Consider the following 15,273-nt stretch of genomic DNA (forward strand, 5'->3'; position numbering starts at 1 on the left):
TGAGAGCTGTGGCCTTCAACAGAGGTCAGAGTTCAACTCCCAAGTAGATGTGTGGACTCAATGATTTACAGAAATTTACTAGTTCTTCATCTGTAAAACAATACCCTTCTAAGAAGTACTTGCAAGAAATCTGAGGAAACTGTAGTCAAACTTCAGTTTATCTTGGCACAAAACACTCTGAAATCCATGCACATAAGATATCTTCAAAATTTTCATGGAAAAAAATCAATGTGAGCAAAGCTATCGCTGTAATTCAAAGTTTTTGCTCAAAAACAAAGATTGTTTATATACTTACACACATACCACACAGAGCACTCCCATCTGTTGGTTCATTCCCCAAATGTCTGCAGTCAACGGCTGGGCCGAGGCTGAGACTGAAGAGACTGAAGCAAGGATTCAGGACCACAGTGCATGCTTTCAATTTGGGGACCCAATTAGGTGACTTACAACTGTTTCCTGGGGTCCATTGGAGCAGGAATCTGGATTCAGCAGTCAGACTTAGGAACTGAACCCAAGTTTCCCATATTGGAGCACAGAGACCTTCATAGGTTCACCACCTACTCCCTAGGCACGTCATTTAATTCCATTTTTTCCCCACAAACTTTTAAGGGTTCTCAAAAGTAAAGAGATTACCACACCACCTGGAAAAAAAATCTTGACAGCTGGCAGCTGTTACTATCATTGTCAATCAAAGCAGACTTAATGGGGTGCTAAAATCAAACATAATTTGGCTCTTACAGGCATCTCCTGAGAAAAGCTGCTGCCATGGACAGGAGAATCGGGCAGCAGCCAGCTTCAAGGGGAGGCAGGAGAAAGTAATGGATGGCAGAAGAACAGAGATGGGGAATCATGACACTGCACAAAACGAAGAATTCAGAAAGCAGGCGGAAGTTTCAGAAAGGTTTCTCCCTTGAGTGAAGACATATTGTTAGTAGGTGGTATTTTACTCTTCAGTCTTATCTCTGCTGACGCTGAAAGTTAAACAGCATTCCAACTTCACAGAAACAAAGGGCTGAAAACTGAGAGCGCCACTAAGGCTCCAGGAACACACAGGGGACCCAGCTTACAAACAGGGACTGCCTTCAGCTGGAATGACTCGAAGGGGGAGACGTCTGACTGGCTCAGTTCCCGGCAAGTATTTTCAATGGTTCTTCTCTGCCTAAACCTGAAAGAAAGCTGTGAAAACATCTGTACTTTGGAACGGCTACTGCCTGGGAGAAGCACTGGGACTCACAAAAGTTTACCTGAGTGCGCTGAACTGCACGCATCTCCATGAACCTGTGCAAATTCCATACATAACACAGGATGAAATGAAAGTGCTTCAAAAAGTTTATGAAACAGGGAATTAAGTGATAAAGTACTTTGGTGCCCAAAATATTTAAATCCATACAATTTTTTTTTATTATTATAACATGCCTTTTTGTGAAATCTTTAAGACTTCCCACAAGTGTAACACTCTGTAGGAAGGATCCAGTTTATTCAGTCTCAAGGGGCCCGTGATCTAGCAAGGGTAAGGGATCAGAGCTTTAAACAAATGGCTTTTTTGGTAAAACTAATGCAATCTACTTCTTTCCTTCATATAATTGTCTTGATCAAATGCTTCGCAAATTGAATTGTGTGTTCACCTTCAGTGTGAAGTTTTATAAAACACATGGACCTCCAATTATCATTGTATGCTTCCATACTACACCATTTGAGCATAACGATTAATCATGATTTATAGTCCAGTAATGAATCCTAGTCTTTTTTTTTTTTTTTTTAAAGATCCATTTATTCACTGGAAAGTCGGATATACAGAGAAGAGAGACAGAGCGGAAGATCTTCCATCCGATGATTCACTCCCCAAATGGCCGCAATGGCTGATGCTATGCTGATCCGAAGCCAGGATCCAGGAATTTCTTCTGGGTATCCCACATGGGTGCAGGGTCCCAAAGCTTTGGGCTGTCCTCGACTGCTTTCCCAGGCCACAAGCAGGGAGCTAGATGGGAAGTGGAGCTGCCAGGATTAGAACCGGTGCCCATATGGGATCTCGGGGCGTTCAAGGTGAGGACTTTAGCCGCTAGGCCACGCTGCTGGGCCCCCTATTCTTTTTTTAAAGATGTATTTTATTTTTATTGGAAAGTCAGATATACAGAGAGGATGAGAGAGAAAAATCTTCCGTCCAATGGTTCACTCCTCAAGTGGCCACAATGGCCAGAGCTGTGCCAATCTGAGCCAGGAGCCCTGAGCCTCTTCTGGGTCTCCCATACGGGTGCAGGGTTCCCAAGGCTTTGGGCCATCCTCGACAGCTTTCCAAGGTCACAAGCAGGGAACTGCATGGGAAATGGGGCTGCTGGGATTAGAACCGACACCTATATGGGATCCCAGTACTTGCAAGGTGAGGACTTTAGCTACCGTGCTGGGTCCAATGCATCATCACAGTCTTTAAAATCAGTTGTGTTCACTAAATTGTGTACCTTTAAAAAGCTATTCCAGCGAATTCCTATTAAGTGCACCTTCTGCGGAATAGGTTGTCATCTTGAAACTGAAGGCAGGTAGGTTTAGCTTCTCTTATTGACTTTGTCCTCCCTCTCATCTCCCCCCCCTTTTATAAAACATATTTTCATGGTATAATTCCATAGGTTCAGGAATATCCCCTTATCCCCTCCCCATTGCCACCCCCCACCAACTGTTTTCCTCTACTTGCAAAGTCAGAGACCACTGGGAAGCAAACCACTGTATTGCTTAATTGTTTATAAGTTTCTATAGACCTCTCTCTTTTTTTTTTTTTTTTTACAAAACGGCATCCTAACCAGTGGACCAAGATGCAGACCACTAATTGTTGAGATAGTGTTCACTTCTCAGAGCAGTGCAGGATCAGTCAACCTAAGGCCAAAGCGGGCTTCTGTTTTAACTCTGCAGAAGACCTCGGAAGAGAATGGAGTATAAAATCCGGATACCCAAAGAATTCATTTTCTATCACATTCATCCTAAAGTACACTGAAGTTGTTCAACACCCCTAAAGGGTCAGAAAAACAATCCCCTTAAGGATTGCTTTAATGCACCGCCTTCACTTTACACACCTCCCTCATTTCCTCAGGGAAGCTTATTTCTCCAACTTATTTCTTTTCAATTGGTTGGTAGGATTTCAATCTCTTTAGAGCTTTGGCGTTAGAGAACGGAAACAGGTCTACCAGTTTTTCCCAATTTGGAGAGTCTGAAGTTTGTCACATTCTTTCCCCCTTTAACTACCTATAAAACTGAATTTCGAAAAACAAATTGTCTTTCAGAATAAAAAGTTCAAAGTCAAAGCACAATATTAGCATCACAGCCCCAAAGTGCAAACAAGAAAAGTTGATTTTTTCTACTTTTGCTTTTATTTACGAAGTGGGAGGGTAGCAGAGATAGTGAGCATGCGCCCATTTTTGATTCACTCTTAAAATCCTTGCATTGGGCAGGGCAGGATAAGACCAACGGTGGGAGACAGAAGTACCCAGATACTCGAGCTGTCACTGTTGCCCTCAAAGTTGCACATTAGCTGCAAGCTGGAGTCAGGAGCCTGACAGAACTTGAACTTAGCTACTCCTGGATGCAACATGGGTGATTTAACTACCAAGCTAAATGCTGACCCCTTAGAAATTATTTTCTATGATAAGAGGGGAATATTCATTTCAAACATTTGTTCTCCATTTTTCTAACTGGGAGGAAGTAGCCTCATTGCTACTAGGTCTAGGCATTTCAGGGTTTAGATGTACCAGTATTAGCTATTTCATCCTTTATCCACAAACCCATCTTTATTTTTTTAAAGATTTATTTTAATTTGAAAGACGAATTTTTCAGAAAAGGATATATATGATATATCCTGTAAAATATATATATAGTATGTAGTATATATAATATAAATAACATTTATAAATAATAATATATTATATCATATACTCATTACATATATACTTTTTTTAAGATTTATTTTTATTATTATTTTGTTTATTGGAAAGGCGGATATACATAGAGGAGAGACAGAGAGGAAGATCTTCCCTCCGATGATTCACTGCCCAAGTGAGCGCAACGGCCGATACTATGCTGATCCGAAGCCAGGAGCCTCTTCTGGGTCTCCCACGCGGGTGCAGGGTCCCAAGGAATTGGGCTGTCCTCGACTGCTTTCCCAGGCCACAGGCAGGGAGCTGGAAGGGAAGCGGGGCTGCCGGGATAGAACCGGCGTCCATATGGGATCCCGGGCGTGCAAGGCGAGGACCTTAACCACTTGTGCCACCGCGCCGGGCCCCATTACATATATTTATAAAGAATAAATATATGAGAGAGAAATGTCCTTCATTCAATGGTTCACTTTCCACACAGCCACAATTGTCAGAGTTGAGCCAATCCAAAGTCAGGAGAAAGGAGTCTTTCTGGGTTTCCCACATAGGTAAATGGGCTCAAGGTCTGAGGCCACCCTCCCCTGGTTTACCAGGTTATAAGCAGGGAGTTGGATCAGAAGTAGAGCAGCTGGGATATGAGCCAGTGCCAATATTGGCTGTTGGTACTGTGGGTGGAGAATTAGCTTGTTAGACTGCTGCACCAGAACCAACAACCCCATTTTTAAGAACAGAAGTGGATTAGACAGCCTTGCTGTGTAGCTGTTATCTGAATCCATTATGCTTACCCTATGGCAATGTTCCTTAAAGTCTAAGTAGAAAAATCAAATCACTATACTAGACCAACCTTAATCTTTCTTACAAACCTTAATCTTTCCAACAAAATTGGAATATTTTGTTCTTGATTGGGACCTGTTACTCATGTCTTCTAACTACTACTGAACTCTACCACTTCTAAAGTTTTTTCCACAGGTGATGACAGAGCATTAGCGAGCTCAAGCGCAATGGGAGGAGCCAATACATTTTTCCACATTGGCTAATTCTCCACTGGTGGCACTAGCATCCCAAATGGGTGCTCATCTCATAGTTCTGGTTGCTCCACTTCTGATGCAGCTCCCTGTTAGTGGCCTGGGAAAGCAGTGGAGGATGGCTCAAGACCTTGGGCCCTTGCTTCCATGTCGACACCCAGGTAGTTGGCATCCAGTTTCAAACTGGCTCACCTCTGGCTGTTGCAGCCATCTGGGGAGTAAACCAGTGGATGGAAGATCTCTATATTTCCCTGTAGCTCTAACTCTCTCAAGTAAAAATAACTAAGTCTTATTTAAAAAGGGTGGGAGGATGGGGTTGGGTGGAAAAGCTCTGGAGCAAGGCCACCCACATTTCTTCTCTGAGGGGGTTCTTGGGTCACTGTTCCTCTTTAGGTTTCATGCTCCGTACACATACACACACACACACACACACACACACACACACACACACACATCTCATAAGTCCTGTTATGAGTTTATGCATAGAGTTATGGGTTTAGGTATAGAGTACATTTTAGCTGCTTCTCCATAGCAAAAACAGTTTCATGTTTGAATTCATGAAGGATGACTTGAGGAAGAACGTATACCTATATATTGCTTATTGCATGCCCAATTAACTCTATTTAGTTCCCGAGTTGCATGTCCAGTCAGTTTGGAGAGCCAGGAAACTGCATTAACTCACTGTGCCTGGAAAGGTGAGAGGCCTGAGCTGGAACAGTAAGTTGTAAAAAATGTATGTAAAGGCGAAGTGTTAACAGCTTAGGGAAACTGCCTGAAGTTTCATGAATAATAAGTGGCAGAGCCAAAGTTTCAACCAAGCACACCAGGCTCTAGAATCGTGGCCTGAGGTGCCACCCTTCCGCCATACCTCTTGAGATTTACTGTGAATGTCTCTAAAGATGTTAGCCAGAGCTCCCAGTTTAGTTTGTCATCAGTCCCTGACGTGAGTGAGTTTTGATAAAACTTCCCTATAGGAAGTCGATTAGTCTAATGACAAGGCTGAGAGAATCACAATGTTCCATTTTTGTACTGCCTTCTATGAATTCCACCACAGATGATGGATTTAGTGACATCTTGTTTCACAAGAAAGGCAGTCTCCCAAAGCAGACTGCTTTAAACAAGTTTTCATCTTCATTTATTTTTAAAACGGTTTTACTCTTCAACTACTTGAAAGGCAGATCAAGTGTGAATGCCTACAGGAATGAAGAGAGCGAGAGGGAGAAAGGGTCTTCCATTTTTCATCTGCTGGTTAATTCCTCATACTTGTAGGCCAGGGCAGTATCAGACCAAATCCAGGAGCTCCAGTCCGTTCAGGTTACCTATACAGGTAGCAGGTGCCTAAGCACTTGAATTGTTACCTGCTGCCTCCCAGGACAAGTTAGGAAGCTAGACTGGAAGCAAGTTATCCAGGATTTTAACTGACCCTTCAGTATGGGAAGTGGGTATCCCACATACCTGCAGTATCACATACCAACTTCCAAGAGCAGATCAATCCAGGCACAGCATAGAGCGACTTAAGGTCTCTTAGTGAATCCATTCTAGATCACTAAAAGCAAAGCCTCTTCAAATCATGCTTGGAAGAGCTGGATTCTTACACAGCCATTCAGATCACCATTGCCTCTGGCATTCTCATATTTCCTAAAGTTTCTTTTTTATTTTTATTTTTAACGTTTTTTATTTTTATTATTTTTTTATTGGAAAGGCGGATATACAGAGAGGAGAGACAGAGAGGAAGATCTTCCGTCCGATGATTCACTCCCCAAGTGAGCGCAACGGTTGATGCTATGCCGATCCGAAGCCAGGAGCCTCTTCCGGGTCTCCCATGCGGGTGCAGGGTCCCAGAGCTTTGGGCCGTCCTCGACTGCTTTCCCAGGCCACAGGCAGAGAGCTGGAAGGGAAGCGGGGCTGCAGGGATAGAACCGGCGCCCATATGGGATCCCGGGCTTGTAAGGCGAGGACCTTAACCACTTGCGCCACTGCGCCAGGCCCCTATTTCCTAAAGTTTCAATGAACAATGTCAGTGATGATGTGACCCAAAGAGCTCAGCCTGAGCCCCTGAAAGACCATGCCAAAGCACGGGTGCTCTATCTTTCCGAGTCACTGTTGCAGATGTCAGCTGACCATTGTCCAACTTGAAATTTAGAGAATAAATGCAGGTTTATTGTCTGTGAAGCTAATGGATAGTATCTTCATTCATTATAGTGGAAAATAAAAGTATATGAGAAAGTAGAGTCAGTAATGTTAATGAAAATTATCTATCTTGGAGCTTGATAAGGTCCCTGGCTTTGTCTGTCAATCATTAAGAGGTCAAAGGTATGTGACAGTGTGCCAGGAGGTCCCAAAGACTACAACCTTAAACCCAGTACATGTTCCTCAGTGAATTCCAAAAACATGGGAAGGTCATGACAACATGCCGAAGATGCAAAAGGTCAAGATCAACTTTCTAACTATTCCGCCTGGTAAATCTGAATAAACTGATGAAAACGAAATGTCTTAGGGTATTCAAGAAAACATTTGATAAGTTCTAATCATGATTCCATTGCAGTTATGTGCTTTAAGAGGAGTTACCCCCTTTCAAAGCTGCAGCTCCTTACCTGTGCAAAGAAGGCCTGCATTGTGTGACTTCCAGGGTCCCTTACAATTGCAAAAGGCTTGTAGTTCTTGTTCGTGTTTTAAAGATTCAGTTTTCCATCTCTTTATTTCTAACGGATAGCTGTTTACTCAGTGTAGAGGCTAAATATCACTCTGAATATCCCTCAGAGACACTTAGTTATCCACATTTGAACTGTCAAGTGTCCACTCATCGTGCTATCAGCGCTCACTCAATAAAACTTAACTGATATTGCAAATGTTGATACACACCACTGCACGTTTACCTCCCATTTTTTTTTTCAGTATGGTCTCTTGGCTTATCAAATATCTAGGGATGATTTTACTGTTCACTAGGATTTATCTTTGAACACCCCCTGTGATAAATCTCATATTTTTGTTTTCAGTTAAAATATTCTCTAATGTTTGTCTTTGTGAAATAAAATATCTGCAAAGAGGACATACGTAAATCTAAATGAAGAAATCCATAGTAAAACTTATCTTACACATACAGAGTAAATTCCATGACACATATCACTTGAACATTCATAAAAAAATTCATAAAAATTTAATGATCGTTGCCATTTTGCCATGTGCTTTGTACTGTTTAAAAAAATGCTTGCAATATCATATAAAATCTTAAAAATATAACATCTGTTTGAATCATAAATGATCAGCAAAACCCATTACTTTATGGCTCACTCATATCTTTCTTAACTGAGTATTTAGAAAAAAGTAGGCCAGTGGTTGATGAGAGGGTATATTACAATATAAGGTAGTTTCATTTTAAAAGCAAAAATCCTCACAGGAATCTGTACGCAAGCATCTGAAAATGCTGCTGGAAAAGGCAAGTCTGGTAATAAATCAATCCCCTACTGCCACGAGTAACTTGCATGAAACCCTGCAAGTTGCACCCTACAGCTTAGGAATCGGGGTGGCTGCCACGGCTATGCTCTCAATGGCACACTCATCTCTCCCTCTGCGGATGCGGAAGTAGCCATTCTCACCCCAGCCGGTGCCCCAGCTGTTCTTAACAATCCAGTAATCTAACCCCGTTGCTTGGTCAGTGCCATAGCCCACAAGCAGGACAGCATGATTAGTCAACTCAAAGGGATTGAAAGGGTCTCTCAGACCAGTGTGGTGGTAGATCCCACTGCGGTAGAGGAGGAAGTCATCATACACCTCAAAAGCCACCGCCATGGGTCCATGGTGGACAAGCTCAAGCTTCATCAGGGCTTCATTGCAGCCACCATAGAAACCACCCACGTAATGGTACTCAGAGGAGTAGTACCGAATGCAGTCATCCTTCACTTCACACGGAGAATCGAGGCCAGTGTAGGGGAAGCAGTTCTCTTCTACCAGTCCGAAATCTTGGGCATACTTGCCTGCGATGAGGTATGGGAAGCCACCAGTACAGCCTGGAGACAAATAATAGGCATGTTTATCATCTCTTTATCGCAAAGAGCACAGAAGAGTGTTGCATCTCCTATTTTGATTCTTTCTTCCTTGCTCATTATCTCTTATATGTTACCCCCAAATGCTGTCTTTGCCTTACATGTGCCTTCGTTCATCTACTGACCAAATAGCTGTCATTGTGCCCTCCTGGATTTCACAGCTATCTACTTAGCATCCAACATGGACAGCAGTTGTGGTACAGAGTGATGTGAAGTGGCTTCCAAGACCAAGGAGGCTCAAAGGCAAAGCTATGAGGAATTGAACTTCTCTGTACCTCTGCACACTTATCTGCAAAAATATACACACTAACAGTAACCCTTCACAGGGTTAGTTACTTCACAGAAAAATACGTTAGAGTTGACTGTCACTGTTAACTAGCTGTAGATTACACCCAGCTCTTTCTAAACCACATTTTCTTTCTCCATCTTGTCCTCCTGGCTTGAAATGTTTCAGGGAAAATGTAATTAAGTGCTAAGTTTATTTTGATGTAAAAGGTTTTGAAATTCAAGAAAATGAGAGAATCTTTGAAAAAAAAACATGAAATGCATATTATAAAAAATTCCACAGATTTTTAAAACGTATGCACAAAATTAATCTATCTTTTAATCCATTTTCCAAGAATTTTTACAAGTGCCTTCATGCACAGTCATAACCTGGCAAGTTCGCCTCATCGTTTTTCGTAAACTTTGTTTCTCTCACTTAACTGTAAACTGCATGAAGGTAGGGGCTATCTTAATATATCATAGGTCCTATAGCCAATAGTCACAGTATCTGTGATTAATCAAGGATTTCAGAAAATAAGGAAAGGCTCAGTGTTAATCATTCACTAGCAGCTTCAGTGGAGAGCTGGGAAAGTTTCCAGTAGCCACATCTGGGACTGACAGCAAAAAACCTCAAAATGGTAATGATTCTTTTTAAATCAATGGCAGATGGCTTTATACATTCATTATATCTTATTCTGAAATCCCAAGTACAGACTTTTAAAATTCTCTGAGAAATCATTTGAGTATGGCTTTAATAGAACTTGAGTTTTGGAATGAAACCATGATTGGGACCGAGATTCCAATGCTCAAAAACGGGAATCGTCAAAGCATTACAAGCCATGCTTGTATGTGTCCCCAACCCTCACAATGACTACTTTTATTTCTCAGAGTGTGAGCCCCATTAAGGTGGTATATGGAAGGAGGCAGTGCTCACTCAATACCCACTCACGCACTCATGACCTTGTGTTGCATGTTTCCAGGAGAACTCGCCCATCAGTGACAAGGCCAGACCTGACAAAAGTTTTCTGACTACAGACACTAATCTGCATTCTCTCAGCCATTTGCTTCTGCCAATAGTGGCCACCCGCACATGGCTAAACACCTAGATAATACACCCTAACCGCAACCCACCTTGCGCATACGGGCTGCAAGACACAACCTCCTGAGGACTCAGGATGGGGGTCTGAGTATTGTTGGTGAGTATACGGATTCTTGCCTCGAGCATGCCCACAGAAGCAAATGAGTAACAACTTCCACAAGAGCCTGGAGATGGAAAAGAAAAATATAAAATCCCAGAGACATACGAAACCACACAATATACATTAACACCGTATTTTGATCCAGTAGTGTTGCCATTCAGAAGAATCAGCACTAGAGGGCCCAGCGGCATGGCCTAGCGGCTAAATTCTTCACCTTGAACGCACCAGGATCCCATATGGGCAACGGTTCTAATCCCGGTGGCCCTGCTTCCCATCCAGCTCCCTGCTTGTGGCCTGGGAAAGCAGTCGAGGGCGGCCCAAAGCTTTGGGACCCTGCACCTGTGTGGGATACCCAGAAGAAGTTCCTGGCTCCTGGCTTTGGATCGGCATAGCATCTGCCGTTGCGCTCACTTTCTTGGGGAGTGAATCATTGGACGGAAGATCTTCCTCTCTGTCTCTCCTCTCTGTATATCTGAGTTTCCAATAAATAAATAAATCTTAAAAAAAAAAAAAAAAAGAATCAGCACCCGAAGAGTTAAACAGCAAATACTGTGGCGCTTACAGGCAAACATTAAAATTTCCCTATCTGTCATCAAAAGGTAAACCTTACCACATGGGACTTTCAGAGTATTTCAGAAATTTAAGAAAAAGAAAGCAAACACCTCATAACCTCCGAGATATACTTACAGCATTCTTGATGAAGAAAAGATTTTGTGGGGTGGGGAAACAAAAAAAGATTCTATGCCCAAAGCATTCTGAGCCGTCAGGTTCACAGAAAACTAGATTACCCATACTTAAGATTTCAAATACCTTAATACAGTGTAATGAAATCATCGCTCCTGAATTAATGAAATATCAACCTGTCAAGTAATGGTATTAGCAAGCTGGGCTTTTGGGAGGCAAAAGGTCCTGAGAGTGGAAAATTTTTAGGTGGGCTCAGTGTCCCTATTAAAGATTCCAGAGAGCCAGAACTCTTATTTCCTGCACAGCGTAAGGTTACAGCAAAAGCAGGGCCAGCCTACGAGCTGGGAGGAGGGTCCGCTCCTGATTTCAGACAATCCCCTCTCCAGTCCAGTGAGAAGTAAATTGCTTTTGTTTATTTTGTTATAGCAAGCAAGAGAGACAGAAAAAAAAAAAAGCAGCAGTTTCTCAAGCATGTGACGTAGAAGTAGCCCTACAAATGCAGCTGTGTGGTAGAAAATTAGGTTTAATCTGTGTTAAAGAGACAAAATAGGCAGAAAGTTTAAAAAGTTTGTGGGAAGCCCAATTAAAACATTTATTTTGGCACCGAAATTTGCAATCCAAGCAAAACTTTGCCTAACGAATGCTACAAAGGCCTTTCACACAACACAACTGGAGCAAGGGAAGAAAAGAGCGATCATGATGAGAAACATGGATTTACAGTGGGTAATGAAGAAGTAAAACCACGGGTTGGAGGAAGATAAAAAGTAGTTCAGGACGGGAAGGTGAGAAGAGTACACCACTCCAGTGCCTGGACGTTCAGAAAAGGAAGGAACAAATGTGCTTAGAAAGCAGCTGCTAGGAATATTGTTACTATTTAAAAAAAATAGAAAACACTACATGATGAGGTAATTTTTAAAACCTACATGCACTTCCTGTGTTTCATCAAGATAAATACACACAAAGAAAATATAGCATGTATGTAGCAAATGGGATTTCCATTTGCTACAATTCAGAAAAGAAATGAAGACAGTTTTACTATCTCTACTATTATATGGCCTATTATTATTTTACCTGTGCTATGAATATAAATTCTGCAGGCAGCTATGATCATATCAGATTCAAGACACAGACTGAATTCATTTCTACACAGCTCGTGTGTTCAATTTATTAACATATTCGCTTTAGCAATATATTGGGATTCGTCCTCATCTTGGTGCAGGAACTCAGCTGAATGGTAGAATAGGTCAAGGAATGATCACATGAAAACACATCTACATTCTGAAGTAAAGGGAATTCAATGAACACAATACACTTTTCATTCTTCCTATTTTACAGGCAAGACAGAACCCTGAACCATAATGTGAGATCTCCTTGAATAAATAAATGCCAGAGTCCTGGACCTGGAGTCTATTATAGCCCTATTGTATTTAAAGCTCTGTTGCTTTTTATGTTCCTCAAAATTCTCCCCCTAAAAATGTCAGCTTTACACACAGTATAAACTTCTCTTGCTGCTGAGAGATAATGCAACATATGAACATTAGAAGAGAAACATTGGGAAGAGGGCTTCACAATTCAACTGATATGCAATCTGCTCGCTTGATAACGTGAGGCTCAGAAATGGCTATCCCAGTCACACAGCGAACAGATAGCAGGTGCCAGTGCTGCAATGTCTCCTCTTAAAGGATTGGTACCTTTGCAGTTTATAAACCTGAATATACTCTGATGAATTTTCAGTTTTGTTTCTGTCATGTGGTTACAAATAGAGCAAAATTCACCAACATGTTTTCAAAACCATGCCAATTATACTACCTTAGGAGTTTTCTTTCAAAATATGTGAGCGGATAAATAACCAGAGGTGATATCAATTTTATGAAACACCAAGGTGTTATATGTAAAAAAATAACACATTATAGGGCTGGTGCAGTGGCGTTAACAGGTTAATCTTCTGCCTACAGCACCAGTATTCCATTTGGGCGCAAGTTCATATTCCCTTACTTCATTTCCAATCCAGCTCCCTTGCTAATGTGCCTGGGAAAGCAGCAAATGATGGCCTCAGCCCTTATGTCCCCATACCCATGTGGGAGACCTGGAAAAAGCTCCAGGCTCTTGGCTTCAGATTGGCCCAACTCTGGCCATTGCAGTCATTTGAACACTGAATTGGCGGGTGGAAGATCTTTCTCTGTCTCTTCGTCTCTCTCTTTATTTCTCTGATTTTGGCTTTCCAACAAAATAAATAAATCTTAAAAGAAACACACACACACACACACACATATCTGCATAGAGCTCCCATTTCAGCTTGGTTCACAAGAGTCAGGGCAATCATCTCTCCTGTGCTGCCCACTTCCTGTTCATCAGGGACTGTGAAGACAGGCCACAAGGACACTGAAGAGCTCAGAAGGTGTTCTGCTAACAGAGCAATCACAGAAAAGAGAAAGAAGTTCCCAAGGTTCAGATGCAGTGTAATTAACGCCACCTTTCAAAGGTGAAGCCAATGAAGGTTCTAAAAGGACCATGATCCCTTACGAAGACTACAATGCATTAAGGAAAAGTAGATCTGGCCAAGCCACAGCTCTGTGGTAACCATGTTTCCACATTCTCAAAGATACATGTGATTGCCATATACTCTAAGTAGACTTAACTGTACTTTTCATCTCTCAACTGGAAGCAAGGAGTCAAGATAAAATTTTTTCCTCCACTCTTGCTTTGTCACTTATTAGCTATGTGACTGGGGTTTGTCCATCTCCTGACCATTTTGGCATTTCTTTTACCACGACTTGGGTGGAGCCAATTATGGTATCTGCCTTTTTGCTCTAGTTATAAAAGCAGTATTTAGAGCTAAGACATAAATGGCCCAGACCTTAAATATTAGGAAAACTGTCTGCATTTTTGAATTAATGATGAGTTATGCCTCCCTGTTCTCCACTAAAGATACAATACAGACAGCAAACATGAGAGCAGAATAAAGCATGGCTTCTCTCTGTCTCACACCTCGAAGATCAGCTATTCAGCTTGCTCTTAAAACTGTGTCAAGTGTAGATAAAACCTCATTTGTCTTCCCGAGCACTTCTTTTTTCTTTAATCTACATTTGTTCCATGAAAGTTGTAAATTCCTTCAATTGTAGCTGACTCTGAATTCTGGGTTATATATAACACTGGTATTGTTAAAGTCAGTGGAAATCTCCAAGAAGCCCAATTAGCAGGAAAATAATTACTTTTCTCCCAACCTTCAGTAGACAAAGCCAGAGGAAGCCAAAGAGCAGGAGTTAAATACTTTATTCTCCTTGTGCGCCTGACAAGATACTACAGAAGTAGGATCAATTCAAAAGCAATTAATCCATCAAAGTCTATTTGAAAATTGCAGTTTGTACAAATCGTATTTATAACGCTCCAGGAACAGGGAACACTGGAGACAATACCACCTTTTGCCCAGCAACAAGAAAACCCGTGTCAAAGATTCTGCTTTTTTAAAGTTGAATTTTCAGGAGATCTAAGAAAACTGAATAAGGAGGATAACAGAACAGAGAAAGAACTATGTTCCCAGGAACAGTTGGAGAAGTTCTCAGTGGAGGGTCTACAGAAAGAAGAGAGGCTCCATGCAGCAAAGGGGATGCACCAGCAACTAGCGGGTCACTGAAGGCCACTCCCACAGCTGGTGGTTGCTGGGAAGCTGCTCTAAGTGATGTCAGAGAAGCCTGGAGCAGGTGGTGTGCCACAGGTGATACTGTCGGAGGGAGAATCTCGCGGTCCCCACTGACTTTTATTTTTGTCTGAAGCACTGAGGAGAAGAGGCGGGGAGCCCACTCAACCCAGCAAAAGGAGGGCATTATCCCACTCCTCCCATTAGAGCCCTGTGACCAGCTGGGAGGAAATGCTGTCTTAAGGAGGAGATTGAAGAGTGCTGTGGCCCATGCACCACAGGTGTATCTTGTTAGTGGGATAACTCAGTGGTCCTCATTAACTTTGAGTCCAGCCTGGAGAACTGGTAGCGGGCAAGCGCACTCAGATCTGTGAAGTGAAAATACTTTGCTTTACCTTGACTCTAGCACAACCCTGGAGTCAGCTTGCTATGGTGGGGCACTAAGCATTTGTCAGGCAGACAGCTGGCTCCAGGGATGGGTGGCTCTCACCATAGTTGAGGACACTTGCAGGGTAGAGAATAGATGCCCTGCTCCCTGTGACTGTGGGGATAATGTCACTATGA

At 42.2% G+C, this 15,273-nt stretch overlaps 1 protein-coding gene across 1 annotated transcript in view; it reads right to left on the reverse strand.

Annotated features, from left to right (window-relative positions):
- Positions 1-8,016: 8,016 nt before the first annotated feature.
- CTSC (cathepsin C) overlaps positions 8,017-15,273 on the reverse strand; it is a 36,806-nt gene continuing 29,549 nt past the window's right edge. The window contains exons 6-7 of the mRNA XM_040964369.1: positions 10,321-10,452; positions 8,017-8,889 (exon numbers count right to left, since the gene is read on the reverse strand). Of these exons, the coding sequence (XP_040820303.1) occupies positions 8,387-8,889; positions 10,321-10,452 (635 nt within the window). The 3' untranslated portion in view covers positions 8,017-8,386. The remainder of the gene's footprint in view (positions 8,890-10,320; positions 10,453-15,273) is intronic.

This window comes from Ochotona curzoniae, unplaced genomic scaffold, assembly GCF_017591425.1.
Source record: "Ochotona curzoniae isolate NIBS_2020 unplaced genomic scaffold, NIBS_Ocur_1.0 scaffold_3223, whole genome shotgun sequence".
Lineage (NCBI taxonomy): Eukaryota > Metazoa > Chordata > Mammalia > Lagomorpha > Ochotonidae > Ochotona > Ochotona curzoniae.